This window comes from Plasmodium fragile (assembly GCF_000956335.1).
Source record: "Plasmodium fragile strain nilgiri unplaced genomic scaffold supercont1.62, whole genome shotgun sequence".
NCBI classification, from domain to species: domain Eukaryota; phylum Apicomplexa; class Aconoidasida; order Haemosporida; family Plasmodiidae; genus Plasmodium; species Plasmodium fragile.
The window spans coordinates 105736-120337 of NW_012192642.1; the positions used below are offsets into that span (position 1 = coordinate 105736).

At 39.3% G+C, this 14602-nt stretch overlaps 3 protein-coding genes across 3 annotated transcripts; 2 read left to right on the plus strand and 1 right to left on the minus strand.

Annotated features, from left to right (window-relative positions):
* Positions 1–1303: 1303 nt before the first annotated feature.
* Positions 1304–3136, plus strand: AK88_04424 (uncharacterized protein; the record flags this gene model as incomplete). Its single annotated transcript, XM_012482034.1, has 1 exon — positions 1304–3136. The coding sequence occupies one exon, from the start codon at positions 1304–1306 to the stop codon at positions 3134–3136; it is 1833 nt and encodes a 610-aa protein (XP_012337457.1).
* Positions 3137–4409: 1273 nt separating this feature from the next.
* On the plus strand, positions 4410–6823 carry AK88_04425 (uncharacterized protein; the record flags this gene model as incomplete). The annotated part of the gene is made up of 2 exons (XM_012482035.1): positions 4410–5789; positions 6074–6823. 2 exons carry the CDS (start codon positions 4410–4412, stop codon positions 6821–6823), a joined length of 2130 nt encoding a protein of 709 aa, XP_012337458.1.
* Positions 6824–9711: 2888 nt separating this feature from the next.
* On the minus strand, positions 9712–13064 carry AK88_04426 (uncharacterized protein; the record flags this gene model as incomplete). Its single annotated transcript, XM_012482036.1, has 2 exons — positions 9712–10275; positions 12048–13064. The coding sequence occupies 2 exons, from the start codon at positions 13062–13064 to the stop codon at positions 9712–9714; spliced, it is 1581 nt and encodes a 526-aa protein (XP_012337459.1).
* Positions 13065–14602: the final 1538 nt, after the last annotated feature.

The following is a 14602-nucleotide window of genomic DNA, read 5'->3' on the forward strand; positions in this document are numbered from 1 at the left end:
AAAAAAAAAAAAAAAAAATCGAATAATTGCAAAAAAGAAAAAACAAAAAAACAAAATTCGGAAAAAACGAAGACAGCAAAAATGAGAAAAAAATAGAATATACACCAAACTCTACCCAAACATCGCAAAATCAGTGGGGTTGTAATTTTCTGCACAGGTGCGCAGAGTACGGTATATACATATGTTAATATATAAGTACGTATATATGTATATATATATTATATATTTACATGCACATTCCAATACGCAATGAACACGGGGTATACTGCTACCATGTAATGGGGGGCTGAAGGAAAGCATAAAAAAAAGTATTGCTCTGGGGTGGAAGCCTAGGCATATGACCGGCCATGCGTACAAGCATATAATGATACGTACAGGCACAGGGGCAATATATATATGCGTTCATATTATATACGCACTTAGGTTATTTCCTGCTAAGAGGCTACACGGGCCCATCGATACGCATACGTACGTCGTTCCCACGTAATATAAGGATTGCCACGTCTGTTGTGGCCTGCAAACTGCGGCCCCTAAGGAAAACGATGGCTGTATGGAATGCTACCAACCGCGCAGCCATTATTTGTATGAATATTCATGTGTTTCCAAGGTGTCCTGTGCTGGGAAAGCTCTCATCAAAAAAATGTCGGCGGTTCTCACAGGTTTCCGCGCCCCTCATGGAGGGTAGGTGCAAAACGAGTAAGGGATACGCACTGCGTCATAAGGAATGTATAATGCGCATGCGTCATCGCCCCTTATGCATTTTTTATATCATGGTTGCACGCCCGTCATTATGTACCACATATCCCCGCAAAGTTCTCATGCAAAAAAAAAAAAAAGAAAATGATGCAACCAGTCGGCGGGAGCAGCAGCCAAATGGCGGAACAAAAAACTTAAAAAAATTAAACAATCTCAAGGAGTTAAAAAGTGTATAAGTTTAAAGGGTTATAAGCTTGTAAAAAAAAAAAACTCAATCAAACAAAATAGGATTATTATTGTAAAAAAAGTACGTTAACGCAACAAAGCAACACTTTTGAAGAACGCACCAAAAAAGCCACAGGCGCAGTTTTGTTATATTACCATTCTGATCTACGTGCTCTACAAAGAAAAAATAAAAGGTTTTCACATGAACCATTAGAAAAAGGGATTACATACGCATTCTATCGTCGCACATATATATATTCTTAAAAAGTATTTTTATATAGAGGAACAATTGTAGGAGTAAATTTTCCGTTTTCCGCGCTTCAAGTTCGCATAATAATAATAAAACAACGCTTGCCCCCTTTTGGTGAGTCTTCATTTTTCAATGCCTCTTTTAAGATTATCGCCACAAATAAAAAACATTTATTTGAATATCCCCAAGAAGAATTTCCAAACAGGCTTAGCACAATTTGCAGAGAGCAAAAAAAATCGAATTTTGTATTTGCATACATTTTGTAATAAAAACACCAGTGGTGATACAAGCCCCCCATTTTTTAAGAGCCAAACTTTTAGAAGAATTAGCAACACGAAGGAGATTAGGAAAATGGCGACCCAAGTGCCGCAAGTAGTGTCCCTGGACCCAACAACCATCCCTATAGATGATCACACCGCTGTAGATGACTTGATCATTGAGGTAAAAGATATCAACAAGGAAGCATGCCCCGCGGATGAGGGCTTCATCGTATTTCTCCTCAACAGCGCTCCTAAGAGTAGCAGCAGCAATGGTAAAGTCGAAAGTGCCGGACCCATCAAAATAAACTCTAGTGTAAATGATAAGGCGATTAATGAATTCTTAAAAGAAGGAAATATGGAAAATTTCACAGGAAAGGTAGGAACTAGTAAAAGCTTCTACATCGCCAATGATAAGAAGAAGTATGTTAGCCTTGCGTACGTTGGATGTGGTCCTGCTAACGAAGAAACGGAATTAGAAATTAGGAAAATCACCTACGCAATAGCCACCATGTTGCATGATAACAAATACAAAAAGGTTTCTATCGTATTTGAAATGAAAATCGAAGAAAACTTATTTAGGTTTTTCTTGGAGCATTTATTTTACGAATACGTGACAGATGAAAGGTTTAAATCTGCTGACAAGAGTACCAACACAGATTTTATTAAAAATTTATCATTGTACATTCCTAATGCTGATCTTTATAAAGGACAGATTGACAAAGCTCGTGTGTATTTTTATGGTACCTACTACGCAGCTCAACTCATAGCAGCTCCATCGAACTATTGTAACCCAGTCTCGCTTTCCAACGCAGCTGTGGAGTTAGCCAAGAAGGTCAACCTGGAGTGCAAAATATTAGACGTCAAAGAAATCGAGGATCTTAAAATGGGTGCCTATCTTTCAGTCGGAAAGGGAAGCATGTACCCAAATAAATTTATCCACTTGACGTATAAAGGGGCTCAGAAAGGAGATAATAAAAATGAGAAAAAGAAAATTGCACTGATAGGAAAAGGAATAACTTTCGATTCAGGAGGATATAATTTGAAAGCTGCTCCAGGATCCATGATAGACTTGATGAAATTTGACATGAGTGGTTGTGCAGCTGTGTTAGGATGTGCCTATTGTATTGGTACCATCAGACCAGACAATTTAGAGGTACACTTCCTAAGTGCAGTTTGTGAAAATATGGTTTCCAAAAATTCCTATCGCCCTGGTGATATTATTACAGCTTCAAATGGAAAAACTATAGAAGTTGGTAACACCGATGCAGAAGGAAGACTAACATTAGCTGATGCTTTAGTGTATGCAGAAAAGTTGGGAGTGGATTACATAGTAGACATTGCCACTTTGACGGGAGCCATGCTGTACTCTCTAGGTACAAGTTATGCTGGTGTTTTTGGAAACAACGATCAATTAATAAATAAAATCTTGAATTCTTCTAAGACGTCCAATGAACCCGCATGGTGGTTACCCATCATTAATGAATATAGATCCTCTCTAAATTCAAAGTATGCTGACCTCAATAATATTTCCTCCAGTGTGAAAGCTTCCTCCGTTGTGGCTTCCTTATTTCTGAAGGAGTTTATCGAAAGTACTCCATGGGCCCACATTGATATTGCAGGAGTGTCTTGGAACTTCAAGGCCAGAAAACCCAAGGGTTTTGGTGTCCGACTCTTAACTGAGTTCGTCCTCAACAATGCTGTGTAAGGGGTTAAAGCGATATGGGAAGCTAAGCTCAGTGACCTACATTTCTGCAGCCATTCACCCCACACGTAATTAAACATACTCCCGAGGCTAATCCTACCAAGTGTAAAGGATTCCCTTCAATTCACCTCCTCCATACAAAAGATGCCAAACCCCCATGGTGTTCATACGCATCGTAGAGAACCAGTTATTCCTTTTTCGTGCATGTATATTTTCTGTCCATGTATAAGTAATCATTTTTTTTTTTTTTTTTTTTTTTTGCAAGTCCCTCCTGATGCGCGTGTGCGTGCCAGTACTTTTTACGTATCTTTACTTGAGCAAACGAAAGTTTAGTAACTTTTCTCCAAGCGAGTTATACATTACAAATAGTGGTCGAACACAAAATTGAAAATGGTGAAATTTGTGTGGAATTAGGGTTTCCCCAATGAAATCATGTGCTTCATGCTCAATAACATCGTTCAGAACAACTTGTTCACTTTTTTTTTTTTTATGCACTTACTGGTTTGTGTACCTGTAAGAGGTCGCGTGATCTGTGGTATACAGGACTGTCGTAATTGAAAACATTATTATTGAATGGATTTCCACTGCCGCGTAGACGGGTCACCCTTTCGCAGGTTGTTCTCCCCTTTTTTTTTTTTTTAAAGAGCAAACAGGCAGGTAGTTTGCTCGTCCTTTTCTCCAGTTGCGCGTAGGGACAACCCACCAGGCACGTACCAAAATGCTGCGATGCTGCTTCGGCTCATTTTAACCAACTAGACCTTAACATTTTGGCTGCACAAAAAAAGGGGGGTAAAATAGAATAAAATATTTTTGACGTTATAACCCCCCCCCTAGGAGTGTACGTACAGAAAAGTGCGCATCACACAAATGTACTTGCACACCTATGCTGTGAAGTAAAGAGCTACACTGCTGTTGGGAAGGAGGGAAACCCAGTAAGCACTCAAGGTGCACGTTACTTCTGCGGAAAGAAGAGAAAATGAAAACCCAGCGGTAGGAACAAGCAGGATAACTAAGTTACATACATTTGAGGGTGCCATCTGAAAAGGGACATGTGTCTATGTGGAGAATTATTTATTTCTATTAAAAAATTTTTTTTTTGTTTTTCTCTTTTTTTCCTAAGCCCTGTTTAATGGTTTAGAAAATGTGAATACCGTCATGCATTAGAGAACAGGCAACAAAAGAAAACTCTGCATGTTCACTGGTTTAGGGTAGGTGGGGGCACACGGGGGAGTGCCTTCCTCATTGTACGGCTTTAACCAAAAGGAGAAAAAAAAAAATGAACTATATCGATGTGTGCAAAAAGTACCGTCTTAGAAAGACCGATCTATGTGAAGGCTATTTCATATCGCCATGGAGGAATGACACAAAGGGTGAAAAAAACTGCACTGAGCATAGAACGACGAATCGTCAAGGGGGTGCAAGCAGAAGTGGGTTAGTTTCCAAACAAAAAGGATTAGATGGACAGAAAAAAAAAAACTCCTTTCCCCCAGTCGGCACACTACTCAATAGTTCTATGCTGGACAAAGGAATTGAAATAATTTGGAATTCTTTAAACAGGGATGAAGACAATTCTGTAGATTTGTTTAACATCGATTCTTATTCATTTTTCACAGAAAAGGGAAAAGAAAAATTTCAAAAAGTTATTTTACCCTACCTTTTATACAATGCGCGGAAGTTGGATGGACTAAAAAATATTTTATTTGAAGATGAGGATATTCCAAGTGGTGAGATCCATTGTAAGAATGTGTGCCAGGTGAAGAGAGTAGCTAACGAGAATGACTTGTGTTTGCTGGAAAAATTGGAAGGGAGAAGTAAGCTCGAGATGAAGAGAGACGCTCCCGAAATGTTAGTTATATCGAGAAAGGCCTTTTTTAAGATAATACAAAGGGCATGTTTTGCTAACGATGGACTAGAACATAAGGATGATGTGCTACTCAGGACGGTCCTACAAATGTGGAAATGTAAAGAGGCATACTTTTCCAATAATGGCAAGAATGCTCTTCTGGGGGGGGACACTTCAGAGGGGTATTTTACTCTTTCTGATTGGAAGAAGTGGAGCAAGGCGAGGTGCAAAACGGAAGAATCTCCCCTTTTGAAGGAAGACTACCATGTGATGGAAGAGGAAAATATGCTCAATGATGTCATCCACGAGAGCATAATGCTGTTGTCGAAAAATTGTGGACTGAGACGTAGCACAGAGGAGGACCCACAAAAAGGACACCTACCAAAAGGCACACATAAGAGAAAAAAATTCACTCAAAGGGGGTGTTCCACAAGGGAAAGGAAATGCGTAGACCCGATGAGAATATTGAAAGCGTTCCTAAAAAAGGACGCCAGCGGGGTACAGCAGAACCATGCGTTAAGCGAACTGCGTGAATGCACGTTTCAGCCGAATATTCGTAAATTTGTGGAAGCCCAAGTGGAATGCGTGGCACGCGAAACAATGGAGAGGCACATCAAAGCGGGTATCGAAACAGATGTTGATGGAGAGGCCGAGCGAGAGGATCTGTTCGAACGGGCTGGTGGTCACATAACAAGCGATTTGCACAAACGGCTGTTGGAAGAGTCCTCAATCGAGCATGCGCATCGAAGGATGGAAGACGAGCGCGTCGCCAAGTATCTGGAAATGTGCTGTCTGTCCTACGGGGTTGATATGGTAAAAGAAAATAAAAAAAAAAAATGACCGTATAGAAATGGAGGACGAATGGACATAGAAAGTAGCGAACCCTTCTTGTGGAGAATATAACATACCATTTTGTTAACGCCGTCAAATGGGTTCAGGAATATAACGCGCGTGCTCATAATAATTGGGCTGTTCATAACGTGCCTGTGTCGATGATGCCGTCGAAGTGGCCCACTTAAGTCAATCATTGTAAAACTCGTCCTTCATTTTTTAATGTTCCCTTTTTTAATGTTCCTTTTAATTTTCCCTTTTCACAGGACAAAGAGTCGAAACAGAGTACATATAAGCGGCAAGATACCACGCGACAACCAACGCACAGGGAGAGCAGGAAGATATGGCGCAGCAGGACCCCAAAGATGAGTAGTTACACATTCGAAGCAAGAATGCTGGGTGCGCAAAGAAATGCTGATGTTAGAACTCCTAATGGGAAAAGTGCCTGGGTTGATGGACTCCGCGGAGGTTACATAAGTAATTATTTTAACTTCTCAGTTGTGGACAAAAATGGTACACTGTGCGGGTTAGCCGCTTGCAAAACTGATTACAGTAAGGACATACGATTGCACGGCAGAAGGCTAAAAACGAAAGTTGTACCTAATATGGGCTTATCGAATGACATACTTCATTCACCCTTTTCAAACGCAAATTGCCTTGTCGAGGCGGGGGATTCTCCCGGAGCGTCACATTCTCCAAGTGGTAATACCAGGAATAACACTGACGGCGATAGGAACATCAACAGTGGTAGAAGAAAAAAAGCACTACCCTTGGCTACGCAACCATTTCTAGCGCTTCCCCACAGTGGACTGATAAGTGCAAAATGGGAATGTAAAAAAAATGTGAGAGCTGAGGTGAGAGACCAGCTGGGCGGAAACATAAACGGAGGGTGTTCTTCATTTGGGCCAAATGACCCTCCAAAGGTCATTGCGGTGAAGTGGGAAAGGCCACTTGACGATATAGAGACGGAGCTGTTGTGCTTGCCCCAGTCGGTCCGCATCCCACAGGTTTGTTAAAAAGGGGGCGGTGGCCACTGCTTTGAACGGCCTCATGCCGAAGCGGTCAGAATGAAGCATTTATAATAGCGCACACATGGCCTATACACATTTTCGCTCAATGGTATATAAAAAAAGAAAATCTTTTACAAAGGCAACAAACGAAATTGTGTATAGCTCAAATGAAGGTTCAATAAGCCCTTTTCGGAAATTTCACCAGAATGTATTTTTTTTTCCCTGCGTATGTGTTAACCGATTGGGTAGTGTTGCGGAAATTAAAGCATTTCCCCGTTACGCCGGAAAATGGCCTCAGATCAGCAGCCATAAACAGAACCGCACTGAACTGTAAACATGCGTAATGTAACACCTACCAATTCGAAATGACGCATGGCAATATGCGCACAGTATAAAGCAAGTTCAGGTGTCCTTTGCGATGTCGCATAAGCAGCGCGCTTATCTGCTTAACATGTCAGTGCTACGAAAATTTACTCCATTGTGACTGGTGTGAACTTTTATAACATGCAACCACTTCATATCTATGCAGGTTGTTTGCTAAACGATAAGCACACTGAATCGAATATGAAAAGTTTGTGATGACATTTTCACCAATCAGAAAAGCAGGAGGCGCTGGGCTGCTGGGTACTCTATTATGAAATTATCATTATTAAAAGAGATATGCAACGATAATAAGCCAAAATACGCCTATTTACAATATCTCATATGGTAAAAATACATAGGTTCAAAAAAAAAGCATACGTACAATTGTAAAAAATTGTGACCTACAGTAAAATGTGTGCATATATGACCACCCAGTACGTGTTGGATAAAAAGAAAATGGGAAAAAGCTTTGTTAGATAAAAAAAGAAGAAAAAAATATAGTATCATTCAGATTTGAACATTTAATTTGCTCTTTTACGCGCTATATTAGTAAATACGAGAAATATTTTTATTGTGAACCATAAAAAAACTGTAAAACATAGTTTTTACTATTTTAGCTAAAATAATACAATTACCGCACAATATTAAGAAACTTACTAAAACAAAAATACTTCGAAAAGTGAGTATTTTACTAAATTTTTTCCCTACATAAAATGACCCCATTTTTTATAGCTAAAAAAACTTATGACAAAAATAAGGCTACTAAAAGATGCAAAAAGTTGATTAGTTATAATTGTTAACGCGCCCAGAAGGCCCGACAAAAATTTGTGGTATAACGCATTTATTGTACCTACTACACGGCAATCTTTAGTAAAAGGCGAAAGATTGATACGTTATGTAGTAAGTACATACACCAAACTGTCATATATTTTTATTCGCAGGCACTATGTACTTTTTTCAATACTGAAAGTGTACCTCTCGCATGTGGTAACTTATCTGGTTACCTTTTTTTTAACCAAAATCAACAAAAAAAAAACAAGCACTTTACTTTATTTTAAGAAGTATATACGCTTTAGGATCATTCGTCCTTGTAAGTATCTATTATGATGAATTTTTTCCCCTAAAATTGTGTTTTTCCTTAAAACTTGCTTTTTCAGCAAAATTGTGATTGTTTTTTAAGTGGAGCCCTTTTTTCCAAGCTTGCTAGTCATAATTGAGCGGAGTGCAAAGAGGCGCTAGGATTGACAATTTTGCGCTTTTCGCGATGACGCTTTTTAAGGGTTAAAATTGTGGGGGGACCAAAAAAATACCCATAAGGATAGGAAATGCATTAAGCTTCTCTTTACGGTACAAAGCAAACAAAGCTCAACGGGGTCTTACTCATTTGTATAAGCGAAAAAAAACAAAAAAAAAAAATCACAATATGTAGTTACCATTTCAATGACACACATACGAAATGCAGTGTGGTATATAAAGGACATATGGTCTGTCCAAGTGCTGTGTGTTACAAAAGGGGGACACTTCAATTACCTCACTCAGTTTTCCATTTGGCCTATCCAAACGGTTCAACATGGTTTGCATATACGAAAAGAACTCTTTTTTTGTGCGGGTCTTTCTTGTTACCCCTGCGTACGTCAGTATTTGTTCCTCACCCATCCTAGCATATATAACAACCATAGCAACCATAACCACATCGTGTTTGTTACGATTTCCTTACTGTCCCAATAGGAGACGCATTTATTTAGTGAAAGCCGCCCACTTGTACAACCTTTTAGCGGACAATATTCCGCAGATTTTCCGTTAAAAAAAAAAAGAACGTGGACAATTCCGTCGTGATTTCCATTAGAGACGGGCATACAAAAATGCTAGTGCGACTCCATGCGATGCGATGTAAAGTGAAGAATAACAAATTGTGTCTGTTGATGCGCGTAGTTGCTAGTGGCACATGCAATTGTATAAAACATACACACACGTTTACACGTACGAATTATACACATGCAAACGTGCACAATGCATGTGCACATACGCGTGCGAATGTGTATATGAATGTATATTCGTTTGTTCATCCATGTAGGGAAGCCTATATGCAATTTTGCTCATTCATGCAATAAACACATAAAGTGATACGTTTTAAAAGGACTCCAAAAAAAAAAAATCTTCCAATCTGTGCGCTCATGTAGTTAATTTAACTGTTTTTTAAAAAATGTATTATAAAAACGTATATGAAAGGTAAACTACAAATAATGCAAAACCTGTTGAGCCTCTTATTGTGTAGTTAAATATATATACGCCTGCGCATGTCATATTTTAAATGTTGCGGCTGCCACAAGCCCATAAAAAATGGGCTACATGGGCACGCACATATATGTGCACAACGCTATAACCACAACAGAGGAAACTTCACACCGCTTTAACACTGGTAAATATTCTAATAAAACTTTCCATCTTTTTTTTTTTTTTTTTTTTTTTTTTTAAAGAATAAACATTAAACATTTTACATAGGGCACAAGGGGGGAAAAAGAAAAAAAAATTTAGTAATATCTATTGCTTCCCTTGAGAGGAATGTTATTTACATTGTGTGATGAACGACCATAACCGTAGTATGGGTTTCTTCTTGGGTTGTTAACAGCTGTGTACGATATTTTCTCTAGCTGTGGAGGTACGGGTTGTTCCGATTCTCTTAGTATTTTAACTAAATCTCTAGCTAGTCTGTACTTATCAGATGTTAAAAAAGTGAAGGAAGCTCCGTGAGCTCCTGCTCGACCTGTTCTACCAATTCTGTGTACATAATCTTCAATTTGATTAGGGAAATCAAAATTAACAACATATTTTACATCCTTAATATCTAGTCCTCTGGAAGCTACATCGGTTGCAATCAGAATGGGACTCTTTCCTGTTTTGAAATCATTCAGTACCCACCTTCTCTCATCCTGTTTCTTATCTCCATGTATACATAAGGCAGGCACACCATCTAGCCTCAGGGCCTTGGTGATAAAATCTGCATTTTTCTTCGTTTCCACAAAGACGATAATTCTGTCGTTGTCTCGGAATATTCTCTGAAGCAGAAGCTTGAGGTTTGCTATCTTTTCATGTTCCTAAAATGGAGAAAGGGTGCACGCAGATTAGCACATAGAAGGGGGTAAGACAAATACGAGAACATAGCGGGGCACAAATGCTGGGTGTGCGTAGACGCATGCAGGCATGTACATACATGCACATGGGTGTACAAATTTGTGCAAGTGTGTGAAGCAGCGCAGGGCCACAGCTACACTCACATACGCACTCAAAATTGGCTTTCACGTGCGCACTCAGAACTGGCTTTCAAATATGCACTCAACATTGGTTTTTAAATACGCATGCTGAAGCACTTGCAGGGGCGCGCCTAAACTGCTGTGCGCATCGTCACGCACATAACGCATACCACACACGTGCGCAATCGCATTATAAGGATCATATTTTTGCTTCGCCTTTATTAGCAGTTAAATAAAGGCCCAGCAAGAATATCATAACTAACCTCATTGCAAATTTAAAGTGATAGGACTTCGCATAAAAAAAAAAGGACGAAGGAAAAGGGAAAAAAAAGGGGAAAAAAATAAAAATAATAAAAATAAACAAATAACGTAATGCTTCCTTTGTTATAAATTGTATTAATTTTATTTTTTTTTTTTTTCTCCCTTTTTTTCCCTTTTTCATCCTTCCTTTTATTTCCCATTTTTCGACAATCTTGCCTCCTTTCTTCTTGAAAATTTTAGTACTTATCCACATGTATGTCATATTAAGGCGCTTACCTACCAATTTCTCATCTTAGCGGTTGTCATTATGTACTCCTCTCATGGGAGTTGCGCAAGCTATAATGACACAACAGGTGCGCGCTTAGTAACGGTAGCAGGCCAAATATCGGCACCCAGAAAAGCACACACACTAAATGGACCAGCGCACAGCAAAAGGTCGGGTGTACCACTCTCCACAAATGGCATACATGCGGACAACTACAAATATTCTGACAAAGAAAGGGCTCGCAAGATTGTCAAAAATTATCTAAAGTACTTTCCAGTCGAAAAGGAAAGCGCTCCTCTTTTGCTTTTATCACTTGTAAATTTGCAATGAACTGCTAATTCTCTCCTTAATAGCAATTCCGCCGTATGTGGGCGGTGGCGCGTGCAGAATGGGGGAACACGAAGGCACGCATAATGAAGCGGACAATGCAACGAAAACATGGAACAAAAAAAATGCATTCTGCGTGATGAAGGCACAAACATAGAATACATCACCGCGGGTAGACACGCGGACGGCTCAGCATAGTCACTGATGTGGGAGGGAATGCGCACGTAAACGTGTTACGCAGAATGATCCTCAAAGGGGTCATCTCTGCCCTCGCACGTAAGAGCCTACACATATGTATATACAAATTTATGCACATACAACAGCCGCGTAAAGAGACATCAAATTACACGAAAAAAAAAAAAATCACGCATTCGTACACGAGAGGTACATGGCGCGATTCATGAAACGGAAAGAACACAAAAACAAAAGGAGCGTCGCTCAAATGTGCAAACACAGGCATAAACAGCTCGTAAAAGGATATTTCCACGTAAGTGAATTTTTTTTTGGCGTAACACACAGAAGACACGATGAGGGAACAACCCTAACATCTGCATTCCCCAATTGCCAACAGAAATAACGAAAAAAAAAACATCACTGTACAAAACAACACAAAAAAAGAAAAAATTGGTCAAACGAGAAAAGGGGACACCATCACAAAAAAAACGAGTAGCACATTGCATGGAAACAAAACATACTGTAGCACTACGCACAACTATGATAACAGAAAAAGAGAGAAGACATAGCGAATGCACAAATTAATTACCTCAATCAGATAAATTTCTTGCTTAATTCTACGGCACGCAGTTAACGTTAGAGAACCAACGTTAACATGTATAGGTTGCTGTTTACACAAATCTCTCGCTAACGATTGCACTTCCTTTGGCCAAGTAGCTGACCACATTAATGTTTGTCTGTCAGGTCTAATTTGCTCCACAATTTTTCGAATTTGTATTTCGAACCCCATATCTAACATTTTATCAGCTTCGTCCAAAACTAAATATGTAACTCTCATTAGGTTGGTAACATTCTGTTCCAATAAATCGATTAGACGACCTGGACATGCAATTAAAATATGAACCCCTTGCTTGAGGGCATAAATTTGACCACTCTTTGGTACACCACCATAAGCACATGTATTTCTTATTTTGGATTCTACAGAAAATTTGACGCATTCTTGTCTGATCTGTTCAGCTAACTCTCTGGTGGGAGCCATAACTAAAACGACTGGGCCATCTCCATACTTTAAGCTTGGTTGAGCTAAAATGTGAACAAATGCGGGCAAAATAAAAGCTAATGTTTTTCCACTACCCGTTTCTGCCTTTCCAATCATATCCTTTCCTGAAAGTGCTATTGGCCAACCTTGTATTTGAATAGGAGTTGGAGTAACAATATTATTATTTTTAAGTGATTTTAAAACATAGTCTGGGAAGCCAATTTTGCTAATAGATTCTACTGGATTGGGCACTCCCTCTCCTTCCAAAATGGTAATTCTGTGTTTCTCTCGAATATCTTTCACTTCCTTCGATGACAAGTTACTTATATCAGGGTGTTCTTTATAAAAGTTCTTTTCAAATGGAACTAATTTTACATTTGTCCAATCAATTTGCATTAAGTTTCTTCCTAGGTTACTTGAGTTGTTACTATTGGACATACCCGAGTGACCTGAGTAATCTCCATAATTGGGCCTGAATTGCCCATAGGCCGCCGCTTGGTAGTTTGCATACGGGTTGCTGTAGTCCGGGAAGTTGGCGTATCGGTTATAGTTGTTGAAGCCTCTCATTTTTTTGTGTGGGGGGGTACTGTGTATTGGCGTGCTGCTTAGTGGGATACAAAAGCTAACAGCTTTCACTTGGTAAGTAGCCTACTCTTGGTATTTCCGTTATAGGACCTCTTCCTATTCACGCGTGTATGTAAATATGTATACACATACACTAGGAGGGCAGGGATGTGTGTTCAACTGGCTACACTTTTGTGCGCTTACAAACCATTCCCTTTGTGAACCTGTTTGTTGATTACTGAGCATTCGGTTATGAACGTTGGAGCTGTACTGGGATTATTCCCTGCGTCAATTTAACGCGCTTCAAAACTTTTCTCGTTTTTGGCGGGGTAGCTCAAGAGCCTTTTTGCTGCTCTTATATATTTAGCTTACGTCAATTTGCACACTATTGCAAATTCTATTACGCATTCAGGTTCGTAGGCGTATGTGCTGTGGAAGCATCTACTTACGCGCACGCTGTGGTATATGTACGTAAGTGCGTGTGAATAAATGCGCACTGTGAAGAGGTATATATCCCCTGGTGATTTTATGGCGAACGCGCGCAGAGTTATGTTTGCCTAGGCGTGCTAATGTGAGTGGCATGTATTATGGACATATATATGTATGTACATACATATACGTGCCTTGGGGGGGTCAGAAGATAACGCGTTAAGCGCATCAACGTTGACTTGGGTTTTTCAAATGAGGTGGCAACTGGGGGAATAAAGGATTGACTAAATCGGCGAGCGGATGAACGATAAGATAGCACATGGAGATGCATACATGGTTGCAGGCGTTTCCCAAAAAAAAAAAATTAGCGCTCAATTATGTCGACATGAACAAGAAGAATACACGAATTTGTAAAACATTCTATGGCTGGGCACAAAAAATATGGCTCATTTTACCATAAATGTAGCCTCAAACATGGGGACGCATATGTAATTGGCATGTATGCTATTAATATATTAACATATTTACATGGGTACATATGCGAGGGGCAAAAGGACAAAAAAGGCTTTTCTCGCTTAACTGCATTGAGGGGGAATGAAAATGCAGTATGATGGACGAATGGCTTAAATGATGAAAACTTTTAACGAATGCGCGCGAAAAAAGCTTGGAAAAATGGTCACGCAAAAAATTGCGAAAAGATAATACGAATATTTTTATGGAAAGGCAAAAAAAAAAAGGGTTCATGAAACGAAAATAATATAAAGCAGGTAAAATTTTGCGAAGAGCATAAGAAAATATAGTCCTTAAAATATGCCTTTTGCTGATACGACGAAACACGTTTATAAAGCATAAAAAAATTGCATAAATTATTGTATATATTATATCCAATACTGGGCAGAAAATAAAAGAAGCGAAAAAAAAAAACGTTATTGTGAGAAAGGGCAACAAACCTCAAAGTGTTCCTTCACTTTTTAATATATAATGTACGCGTGCTTACGCAATTATTATGCATGTGATGCTGCGTTAAACATGCAAATACAGCTGCGTGTTTGAGGGCGCTCCTTGCGTTTTGTGGCTACTTTTAAAATATTCACAGGTGAATTAAAAACGCG